At 29.8% G+C, this 11,635-nt stretch overlaps 2 protein-coding genes across 7 annotated transcripts; both read left to right on the forward strand.

Annotated features, from left to right (window-relative positions):
* The first annotated feature begins 339 nt into the window (after window positions 1-339).
* LOC124956935 (chromatin-remodeling complex ATPase chain Iswi-like) lies at window positions 340-4,239 on the forward strand. 2 transcript variants are annotated; one of them, XM_047513401.1, is made up of 2 exons: window positions 535-676; window positions 834-4,239. In XM_047513401.1, exon 2 carries the CDS (start codon window positions 979-981, stop codon window positions 3,583-3,585), a length of 2,607 nt encoding a protein of 868 aa, XP_047369357.1. In that variant the 5' UTR covers window positions 535-676; window positions 834-978; the 3' UTR covers window positions 3,586-4,239. The 2 variants fall into 2 exon arrangements, with proteins under 2 accessions (XP_047369356.1, XP_047369357.1); XM_047513400.1 differs by having other exon boundaries at window positions 340-4,239.
* Window positions 4,240-4,674: 435 nt separating this feature from the next.
* LOC124956936 (protein phtf) lies at window positions 4,675-9,549 on the forward strand. 5 transcript variants are annotated; one of them, XM_047513406.1, is made up of 17 exons: window positions 4,675-5,197; window positions 5,308-5,447; window positions 5,553-5,764; window positions 5,895-6,081; window positions 6,146-6,282; window positions 6,362-6,458; window positions 6,546-6,773; window positions 7,070-7,152; window positions 7,241-7,410; window positions 7,592-7,728; window positions 7,837-7,938; window positions 8,029-8,146; window positions 8,234-8,462; window positions 8,549-8,644; window positions 8,784-8,927; window positions 8,969-9,082; window positions 9,181-9,549. In XM_047513406.1, the coding sequence occupies exons 1-17, from the start codon at window positions 5,172-5,174 to the stop codon at window positions 9,328-9,330; spliced, it is 2,370 nt and encodes a 789-aa protein (XP_047369362.1). In that variant the 5' UTR covers window positions 4,675-5,171; the 3' UTR covers window positions 9,331-9,549. The 5 variants fall into 5 exon arrangements, with proteins under 5 accessions (XP_047369362.1, XP_047369360.1, XP_047369358.1 ...); XM_047513404.1 differs by having other exon boundaries at window positions 7,070-7,134; window positions 7,837-8,146; XM_047513402.1 differs by having other exon boundaries at window positions 4,678-5,197; window positions 7,837-8,146.
* The last annotated feature ends 2,086 nt before the right edge of the window (window positions 9,550-11,635 follow it).

Here is an 11,635-nt window from a genome sequence, read left to right on the forward strand (position 1 = left end):
GGCGAGCTTAGCGCGGACGCCCAGTCAACGTGGATCCCGCACCAACAGTAACCCCCGACCTCAGACCCTCCGAACATAACCAGCCTCCGAGTAGCCGGATTACAGGAGCCGCCACACTCCCAGCTGAGAACGTTGCTTCTACTCGTCTATATAAGTTATTACCTCGACTAACTTCACATGTTTATCGTTAAAGTGTATTGGTGAGTGCGTATACATGTGTTAAGTAAAACGTTACTATCTTCACACGAGTTCAAAAAGTATAACATTATTGACTACAGATGGCGTTTAGATTGAAATAAAAGATCTGAGGATAAAGTCTTACCATATCGATAAGTACGCATTCTTTAATACCGATGAAATTAATTTTGAAATAACGACATCTCATAGGCATGTCTAGAACATAATAGTTAATGTACCGATATATCGCAACTCGATAATCGAGATTCAATCGATTTGTGGTGCGCGGCGGAGCGCGTCTTAGAGAGTGGATGTTTAGGGCAGTCATTTATTCTTTCTTTTCACCTTAATCGAGGAAAAACGAAGAAAGAAGCGGTCATGTCTAAGGCTGATGAAAATGCGGATACTGGTGATACAGGAGATAATTCAAATGGTTCCTCAGCGGAGACCACATCATCTAGGGGTGGTGATTTCGAGACGAAACTTGAATCAGACAGAAGTAAGAGGTTTGATTACTTGCTCAAGCAAACTGAAATATTTTCTCATTTTATGACCAACAATCAAAAAGATAAAGCTGGAAGTCCGTTAAAAGTCAAGGCTGGTAGACCTAGAAAACAACCAGAAAATCTAAATAAATCTGATTCTGGTGATCATAGACACCGCAAGACTGAGCAAGAAGAGGATGAGGAACTCTTGGCGGAGAGCAACGCCAGTGTAGCACCTACAACTCGTTTTGAATCCTCACCCCATTATATAAAATCTGGTGAGTTGAGGGATTATCAGATTCGTGGTTTAAATTGGATGATATCGCTCTATGAAAATGGTATCAATGGTATTCTGGCTGATGAGATGGGTCTTGGTAAAACTTTACAAACTATATCATTGTTGGGATATATGAAACACTTCAGAAACATTCCTGGTCCTCACATTGTTATTGTTCCAAAGTCTACATTAGCCAATTGGATGAACGAATTTAAAAAGTGGTGTCCTTCCTTAAGAGCAGTTTGTCTGATTGGTGATGCAGAAACAAGAAATACTTTTATCAGAGACGTTATGATGCCAGGCGAGTGGGATGTCTGTGTTACGTCCTATGAAATGGTAATCAAAGAAAAATCAGTATTTAAAAAATTTAACTGGCGTTACATGGTAATAGATGAGGCTCACAGAATAAAAAATGAGAAATCTAAATTATCAGAAATATTAAGAGAATTTAAAACAGCTAATAGACTTTTATTAACTGGTACACCACTTCAAAATAATTTGCATGAACTATGGTCTTTATTAAACTTTTTATTGCCAGATGTATTTAACAGTTCTGATGATTTTGATTCTTGGTTTAATACAAATAGTTTCTTAGGTGATAATTCTTTAGTGGAAAGATTGCATGCAGTATTAAGGCCATTCCTTTTAAGACGCTTGAAGTCAGAAGTAGAGAAAGGACTGAAGCCCAAAAAGGAGATTAAAGTATACATTGGTCTTAGTAAAATGCAGAGAGAATGGTATACCAAAGTATTAATGAAGGACATTGATATAGTAAATGGCGCTGGAAAAATTGAAAAGATGAGATTACAAAACATTTTAATGCAGTTACGTAAGTGTTGTAATCATCCTTATCTATTTGATGGTGCTGAACCTGGACCACCATATACAACAGATGAACATCTTGTTTATAATTGTGGTAAAATGGTGATACTCGATAAACTATTGCCTAAATTACAAGAACAAGAATCAAGGGTACTAATATTTAGTCAAATGACCAGAATGCTGGATATTTTAGAAGATTATTGTCACTGGAGAGGCTTTCAGTATTGTCGTTTGGATGGTAATACGGCACACGAGGATCGTCAGAGACAAATCAATGAATATAATGCTCCTAATAGTGAAAAGTTTATATTTATGTTGTCGACGAGAGCAGGCGGATTGGGTATAAATTTAGCGACTGCCGATGTTGTTATTATTTATGATTCTGATTGGAATCCGCAAATGGATTTGCAGGCGATGGATCGAGCTCATCGTATAGGACAACAAAAGCAAGTACGTGTTTTTAGATTTATTACAGAGAACACTGTAGAAGAGAAGATCGTTGAACGAGCTGAGGTTAAATTACGATTGGACAAATTGGTCATACAACAAGGTCGATTGGTCGATGCAAAACAGACTGCATTGAACAAGGATGAAATGTTAAATATGATTAGACATGGGGCTAACGAAGTGTTTGCTTCAAAGGATAGCGCTATTACCGATGAAGATATAGATACTATATTACAAAAGGGTGAAGCAAAGACCGAAGAAATGAAACAGAAATTGGAAAGCTTGGGAGAATCTTCTTTACGTAATTTCACCGTCGATGCACCAACTGATTCGGTCTATCAATTTGAAGGTGAAGATTATCGTGAGAAACAAAAGATATTAGGGATTGGTAATTGGATAGAACCTCCTAAACGTGAACGTAAAGCCAATTATGCGGTTGACGCCTATTTTAGGGAAGCTTTAAGAGTTTCCGAACCAAAAGCACCAAAAGCTCCCAGACCACCCAAACAACCGATCGTACAAGATTTTCAATTTTTTCCTCCTCGATTGTTTGAGCTACTCGATCAAGAGATATATTATTTCAGACAAACCGTCGGTTATAAGGTTCCAAAGAATCCTGAATTAGGATCAGACGCGGCTAGGATACAAAAGGAAGAACAACGTAAGATAGATGAGGCTCAGCCATTATCGGACGAAGAGGTCGCGGAAAAAGAAAAATTATTGACTCAGGGTTTCACCAATTGGACAAAGAGAGATTTTAATCAATTTATAAAGGCAAATGAAAAATATGGTCGCGATGACATTGAAAATATTGCTAAAGAGGTCGAAGGTAAAACACCAGAAGAAGTTATGGAATACTCAGCAGTTTTTTGGGAACGTTGCCATGAGTTACAGGACATTGATAGAGTGATGGCACAAATAGAAAGGGGCGAGGCCAAAATACAAAGGCGCGCCGGTATAAAGAAAGCATTGGACGCAAAGATGGCCAGATATCGTGCACCGTTTCATCAATTGAGGATAGCTTATGGTACTAATAAAGGTAAAAATTATACGGAAGAGGAGGATAGATTTCTTGTTTGTATGTTACACAAATTGGGTTTCGACAAGGAAAACGTTTATGAGGAATTAAGAGCTACCGTTAGATCAGCACCGCAATTTCGTTTCGATTGGTTTGTAAAATCTCGTACTGCCTTGGAATTGCAACGACGATGCAATACCTTGATAACATTGATCGAACGTGAAAATCAAGAATTGGAAGAGAGAGAAAGACAAGAGAGAAGGAAGAAGGGTGGCAATGTAGGTACTAAGCCTGCTTCTAAACGAAAACAAGAAAATTTACCAGCACCACAAGATAAACCTCGAAAGAAGAAGAAATAATAAGGCGAATTCGAGTCTTGTACGATATCGTTCTTAATTTTTTTTTTATTTTTTATTATTCTTTTTTTTTCTTTTTTTTTTTTTTTTTTTTTTTCTCCCCTATTCTTTACCATAAAAAATACAGACTGTCTATTCCCATAGTTTTTTTTTTTTTTATATATATCTTTTTATCCATTATTCAGAATTTTCACTAAATACACCATGACTCAAATTCATAGACAGTAAATTCTTATAAAAATTTTTCTTAAATCGTTCTCTCTCTCTCTCTCTTTCTTTCTCTCCCTCCCTTTCTCTCTTAATGCACACTTCCATCCAACTTATACAAATAAGAAAGAATTTAGTCTTGTAAGAGTTCAGCGTAAAGAAAAAAGAAAAAAAAAATCTGTCTTAGAGATTTTTCATATTCAAACTGTTATCGAGGAATGAGTTATTGTCATAGTATAAATTAATTGGCCAGGTTGGTGTGAATGATGGTCATTTTTGCATGTCTATGGATTTGGGACCAAGAATCATCTTTCTTATTTTTTTCCTTTTTGTTTTCTCTTCATCTTTCTTTTTTTTTGTTCTTTTTTTTTTTTTCTTTTTATTTTTGTTGCTTGTTCTTTAGATCAAATTTTGGAGCATTTATATGCCAACCATAAAAGAAATTCAATTGAATACAAAATGAATTTTAAAATCATACAAAATGTTTCTTTCTTCAATTGCTGTATATTATACAATTGATACAGTGTTTTCCTTCATGATTTTATTTTCATATATTTAAAATTATAATATGAGAAAGCATCATTTTATTTATTATGATTGATACAGAGGGGATTGTAATAAATTTTACAAATAAAAGAAACTCAAACCATCGAATATAATCACAGTGTTGTTTATATAATTTCTTTCTTTATCCATAAATATAATTAATATATTTTATAATTAATAATAATAATAATATTACCACTCGCATGTTTCAATCGTTTCATTATATTTTACATATGTATTATATATATATATATATATATATATATTGTCCGTTATAAATGTAGTATAAAATGCGGCCACCAGATGGTGCAGTTAAACATATACATATGTAAAGATTTAAAAAATTTGTTGTCATTACTTTATGTTTTAAGCGGTGATAAATTAAAATTATAAAACGTTGCTGTAATCGTTAATATAAATAATTTCAAAAATCTTATATATTGAAGTGAAAATGGTTGTAAGTAAATACAGCTGTTAAATCTACCGCTTGTTAACTGGGCCAATCAGTAAAATCATTACACACATGCGCTAAATTTCCCTCCGTCTGGCATAAGTGACTTCGGATATAGCAAAAAATTATCACAAAACGTGATTGATTTTATTATTATTAATACGATTATTATTAATACGGATAAATAAAAATAATTGGATTTATTATTAAATATATCGTTCTTCTATTAAGTGCATATTATGAGAGCTAGAGTTCCTTTAATTTTGATAACAGAAGAAACATTTGAAATCTTACATCATTCAATCAGATGCGCGAATATTTTGGTTAGATATAACAGCTGATAATTATCTTATTTTATAATAAAAATTAATTCATGTGAATAAAAATGAGTTTTAACGATCTCGTACACTGGTAAGATTTTCATAATAATATTTCTCTTTTACATTAATATAACAATAGACGTGATACATTTTTATTGATTTCATCATTGTCCCTCTAACAGATGTATTTTATTATTTCAGGTATCAAAAAAAAATTGGTACATATGATAAGCAACAGTGGGAGAAAACAGTGGAACAAAGAATTCTTGGTGGATTTACTAATGTTCCAATGAAAACAGCAAAATTGAAAACAGAATTTATAGACGTTGACTTGGTACGAGGTAAGTTATAAATAAAGGAATACTTCTGTTATAATGTTTGTTGATACATTTTCAATTAATTATTTTTTAAGATTATTAAATATAATACATTTATAATATCTTTAGGCTCATCATTTCCAAAAGCAAAACCAAAACATGGTTTATCTACTGTAGCATGTTTAGCATTGCAACGTCTTTTATTTCTACCTCTATATAAGACATGGTGGAGCCAACAAACGAGTATTCGAGTGTTTGTTTTATTTTTGTTATTGTATAGCTTGCAATTGATCAACATCTTATTGTATTTTGCTTATGGAGACAGAGAAAATGAGGCTGATGTATGAAATTAAATTTTTTCTTTGTGACTTTTGTATATATATATATATATATATATATATATATATATATATATATATATATATACATATATAGTTACTATATATTTAAGTACATCATTTTATTGTACAGATAGTTTCAACATCAGAAGTCTTTATACCAAGTGTTATGATGTTAATACTATGCTTAGTTCATTCTCACATCGTATCAACGAATTCTGGGCCTATGGAGATTAATGGTTATAGTAGGCAAAAAGTTATTAGACGATCAAGACATGGTAGATGCAGAATTAGTAAGTCAAGAAGTAGATCAAATTTAAGTAAGTTTATTTATATATGTGAAAACATAGTTTGATACACAGATGTTTAGAATTTTTGTTATAGAAGTACATGATGACTCGAAATCGTCGCAAGATACTGCCTCGGAAAAAGCAAGTACCATAAGTAGAGAGGCACTTACTTCTGTAAGATTTGCAAAAAAAGTTATGATTGAAAATTCCTTGACACTTAGTCAATCGCAGGTAAATTATTTGTATTTACATTTTGAAATATAATTCAAGATAGTTAAGTAAAATTAATGGGGCATTTTTTAAATTAAAGGAATTTCTTCCTCATTCAACTTGTAATAAAGAAAAATTGAATATATCGTTGAATACACCTTCCATAAATGAAGATTCTATCAATTGTAATCAACCAGGTATAGAATCCAAAATAGTGTGAAATAAAATAGATTTATAAAATAATATTTATAATTTCATATTTTTTCTATTTAAATAAATTTTAGTCATTCCTCCAGAAGAAAATGTAGAAAATCCAGATGTTGTACATCAGGATGACGATGGATTTGAAAGTTTAAATGGGAATGTATCTAGCGATAATGATAGGACAGTTAATAAATTCTTACAACAAACAAACAGAGATCAAATCAAACTATGCGATAATAAAGAAGGAAATTTGTTTCAATTGGAAGCATCTAGTAGCCAACAAATTTTACTTCAACCCAAATATTCAGGTTTGGTGTTCAAATGTTTATTCTTTTTAGATAGAAACATATCTGACGTATTTATTTTTTTTATTTTAGTTTATTTCATATTTTAAATGCATATCTGTGTGTGTGTGTTGACACAAGTAGAAAATTTATCGCACTCTTCCATTCATCTGTAGATACTGCGGTTACATTGCAAGCAAGAAACAAATATAACTATAGTGGAAACTAATAATATTTCTAAACCGTTAACATGCTTTAATCTTTGTTGGAAGGGAAAAGCAGAATGTTAGATAAATCATAGTTTTCCACTTTCCACGCAGCACCTGACCCATTGAAGAAAGGAGGAAACTTTTCCGACAGTGAAGGAGATGGATGCATTGTGACGGTAAACCAAACTCTGATTGTATGCATTATCAATAATAATTTATATATCCATTTTGTTTTCCTTGATTATAATTATAATACATTATGTTTATTAATAAATTTTTAAGGAAAGAGATGAATCGCCAACTATATCAGAAATAAGAGAAGGAAGACGACAGTGTGAAAGTGAAGAAGAAGGTGAATGCGAGGATGCTGCAACGAATCACTTAACCGAAGCGACAACATCTGCGACAGAATGGATGGGTGTAACAACGAATAGCGATGAATGTAGTTATAGGTACAAAACGAGTATAAAATAATAAGAATAATTAATAAAAAGAATGATCTTATATATACATATATATATACATATATATATACATATATATATATACATATATATATATATAGAGAGAGAGAGAGAGAGGGAGAGAGAATGTTATAATGCAAGATGTTTCTTTCTTTTCTTTTTTTTACAGTTCAGAACTGGAAGAATCAGATTTGCATAGCGAGACCAATTTAAATTATAGCGAATTTATAGAACATCCTTTCTCTTGGGAATTTGGATTACCTCCTTCTATTTTATTAAGTTCCAGTTGTGCTTCATCCGATCGCAGTTAGTTTCTTTTTTTTTTTGTTTGTTTTTCATATATAAATATCATTTACTATAGCAATAACGTTTATGTGGTGTTTTATTATTATTATTATTATAATATTTATACAGTTTCGTGTACTATTTGGACAAGACGTGATGTCAAGAAAGCAGAATTGTCAGTACTTGATATTAGTTCTGCTATTATAGCAAGAGTAGAGTCAATGCCTGAAAGTATGAATTATTTTTATGGTGGATTGGTATTAAGTATTATATTGTCTTTAGTACCGTCAATTAGACGAATAACTGACACTCTTGGAACAGATAGCAGTGGCAATACAACTGTTTCCATAATACCAGATGATCTCAGACAAGTTAATTTAGAAACGTATACTGATATTTTATGTAGAATAATTGATATTGCTTTTGGAGATACGATACTGTAAGTTTTCAAAAGTTTTTTTTTTTCCTCATTATCATAAATATATTATCCAATGAAGAGAATACTACAAAAATAATTTGATTACAGGAAACGTATTATTGTATTAATCTCTGCCTTTGAAAGACTTGCATTATCTTGTCTCTTATTCTTTTTATTGGCAGTGGCTGAACGGACCTATAAACAAAGACTCTTGTACGCTAAATTATTTTCTCATTTAACTTCATCGAGACGTGCTAGAAAATCTGATTTGCCTCATTTTCGGTTAAACAAAGTGCGAAATATAAAAACTTGGCTAAGCGTTAGATCATACTTGAAGGTATCACAAAGATATTTCTTTGATAAATGTTCTTTCTATATTTTTGGATTGAAGGTATGTATATTTAATGTCATGAAACTTTACAGAGAAGAGGACCACAACGTTCTGTTGATGTTATAGTATCCTCAGTTTTTATTGTTACATTATTATTACTATCTTTCATTAGTTTGGAATTAATTAAGGTAAACTACATAGATATATATATATATATATATATATATATACACATACACACACCATGTATATATATATATATTTTTTTTTTTTTTATTAATTGGTGTCGAGATTTTCATACTATAATAAAATATCTTTCATCTTTAGGATCTGGAAAGTTTACATTCGCAATATAACGTCGAAGCATTATTTTGGAGTTTTTCATTAGGAATATTTATTTTGCGTTTTATGACATTAGGAACGAAAGTTAATAAAAAATATAGAAATCTTTCGATTTTGATAACTGAACAGGTATGTTGATAGATTATACAATTTAGCAGTTAAATTTTTAGAAGAAATATTTTTTTCAGATAAATTTGTATCTTCAAATTGAACAAAAACCCCATAAGAAGGAGGAACTAATGGTGGCAAATAGTGTATTAAAATTAGCAGCCGATTTGATAAAGGTCTTTTATAATATCTTTTTATATTTGTGCAATGAAAAATTAACGTTTAAAAATTAAATTGTATTATATTAATTTATTCGCTGTTGTATTGGTTACAGGAACTCGAAAGTCCTTTTAAAATATCTGGCCTATCTGCTAATCCATATCTATATACGATTACAAAGGTGGTACTTTTGTCAGCCCTTTCTGGAGTCCTATCGGAATTACTTGGTTTCAAACTTAAGTTACATAAGATAAAAATAAAGTGAGATGATGTTATATCTCGCTTATCTACCTCGATGTTACAGACTGACTGGTGAAAAAAAAAATTGCATGACGTATCAGCATATCTGTATACATTAATAATTGTTTCTTATTTTTGATCAGATCTATAAAAACTACTAATACATTCGAAAAACTATATATACGATTAGTTTTAAGATTAAAAAAAAAAAAAAAAAAAAAAAAAAAAAAAAAAAAAAAGTAAAGTAAATAAATAAACACCTCTGATGCGTGGTGTTTTTTCAAATCAATTTTTAAATCAATGTCCATGTGATAATTGCTCGAAGAAACATGTACATGCATATATGTACATGCGCTTGAAATAATACGTACTGTTGCAAATATTTACAAATTTAAAAAATTTTCTAAAGGAAAAGGCAATTGTAAATAATTATCAGAAGAAATTTGACGCTATTTTCTATTATTTGAATTAATAGATTATGGTTTAATTAAAATTGATTTACACGTAAACAATTATCTTCTAAATAATTTAAGATATCAATTCGATATATACATTTGATTGATTACCTTCATAGAATTTAAAGGGTCGCACGTATATTTATTTATGCATAATGCATTTTTCTAATCATTAGTCAATCCTGTATTTAACTACTATTGTATAGTTTTTTTTTTTTGCAAAATAATGTATAGTGTATATAATTACATACACAAAGTTATTACAAATTATTAATTTGACAATATTCTAATAAAAGAAAAAAAAAAATATATATATATATATATATGTGTGTGTGTATATATATATAAAAGTAAAGGTTGCGTCCATATTATAATTAGAAATGGAATGAGAAATATTAATCGAAAAAAACTTCGCGTTAGAAATTTCAGCAATATGAAAAAGAGTGTTTAGTTCTTGCTTTAAAATATCCTTGAATTATTTGACAAATGTATTTCCTTCTTGACAAAATTGTACAAGTTAGATAACAGTATGTACATATTCTAATGTATAATGTATGTGAACAAAAAAAAAAATAGTACCTGTGCAATACAAAATTATATTAACTATATATTTAAGTTATTTTACAGATTATTATAAATGTATTTCGAGATATGTTAAATAAACATATATAAAAAAAAAAGAGTATATATATATATATATATATACATGTTTATGGTAAAATATATTTTAATGCGCCTACATATGCATATTAAAATACAGTATTGGTATTTTTTTGGTATTAAAGAGCATGACAATAAATATGCATGAATCTGTTAAATACATTATACAACAATTATGCATACGATCGGTTTCGAATATCATAGTAGAGTACGTGCTATTACGCCTTATTGCTATACTTCTCTTGTAGAAATAACAACGAATTTATATGATTGGTATTAATAATTTTTTATATTATGCAACCGAGATTATATGAAAAGCTTTACGATCAAATTAATTGAATAGAAATAATAATATTCGAATGATATATTAAAATTAATATTTCGTATAGATAATAATTAATTTTTTTAATATAGTATTCGATAAAAGATTAATAAATTTCATGGACCTAACGTAATTCGACCTTGAACATACAATATTATATTCTCGACAGAAAGTGATGTAGCTTACGTTCAACTACTTTATGACTCACAATGCCTTCATCAGAGATACGTATATGAAGTGATATTGCATCATCTGGATATAAGAATAACTATAACACGGAGTAAAAAATAACTATTGCATTGTAATAACTACTATAATATATAATAAACCATTTTTAAATGGAACCACCGAACTCTCTCTCTCTCTCTCTCTCTCTCTCTCTCTCTCTCTCTCTCTCTCTCTCTCTTTTTCTCTTTCTTTCTCTCTTTCTCAAAGAAAAAATTAAATATTTGAAAATTTGTTATTTGTCAAATATATATTTAATTATAGAGACAGATACGTGTCATGAACATTACTCTTAAATACTAATTAATTATATAATTAAATATTTATGTATATATATATATATATTATATAATTAATTGCTTTTATATATTATATAATTAATTATTTTTATATATTATATAATTATAGAATCAATTATAATTATATTTAATTTTAATAATTTCTTATTACTCGATAGACATGAAAATTTCTCTTAAAAGATAACTATGATATATATATTTTTTAAAAGATAACTGTGGTATATATACTACAAGTATATATGGCTTAACGTATGACTATAATATATTTAATATTTTAAAAGTCGCGCGTTATAATATTGTAACGCGCGATAGATAAGGACCAATGGGAACTCCTTAAAGTTACGCATGATGCGAACGGCCGAATCCAAC

Source organism: Vespa velutina, chromosome 24, assembly GCF_912470025.1.
Source record: "Vespa velutina chromosome 24, iVesVel2.1, whole genome shotgun sequence".
NCBI lineage: Eukaryota > Metazoa > Arthropoda > Insecta > Hymenoptera > Vespidae > Vespa > Vespa velutina.

Coding starts and splice junctions, on each gene's coding strand:
- LOC124956935 (XM_047513400.1), top strand. CDS start 556: ATGTCTAAGGCTGATGAAAATGCGGATACTGGTGATACAGGAGATAAT.
- LOC124956936 (XM_047513402.1), top strand. CDS start 5,172: ATGAGTTTTAACGATCTCGTACACTG. Junction 7,153..7,240: donor CGGTAAACCAAACTCTGATT/GTATGCATTATC, acceptor TAAATTTTTAAG/GAAAGAGATGAATCGCCAAC. Junction 7,411..7,591: donor AGCGATGAATGTAGTTATAG/GTACAAAACGAG, acceptor TTTTTTTTACAG/TTCAGAACTGGAAGAATCAG.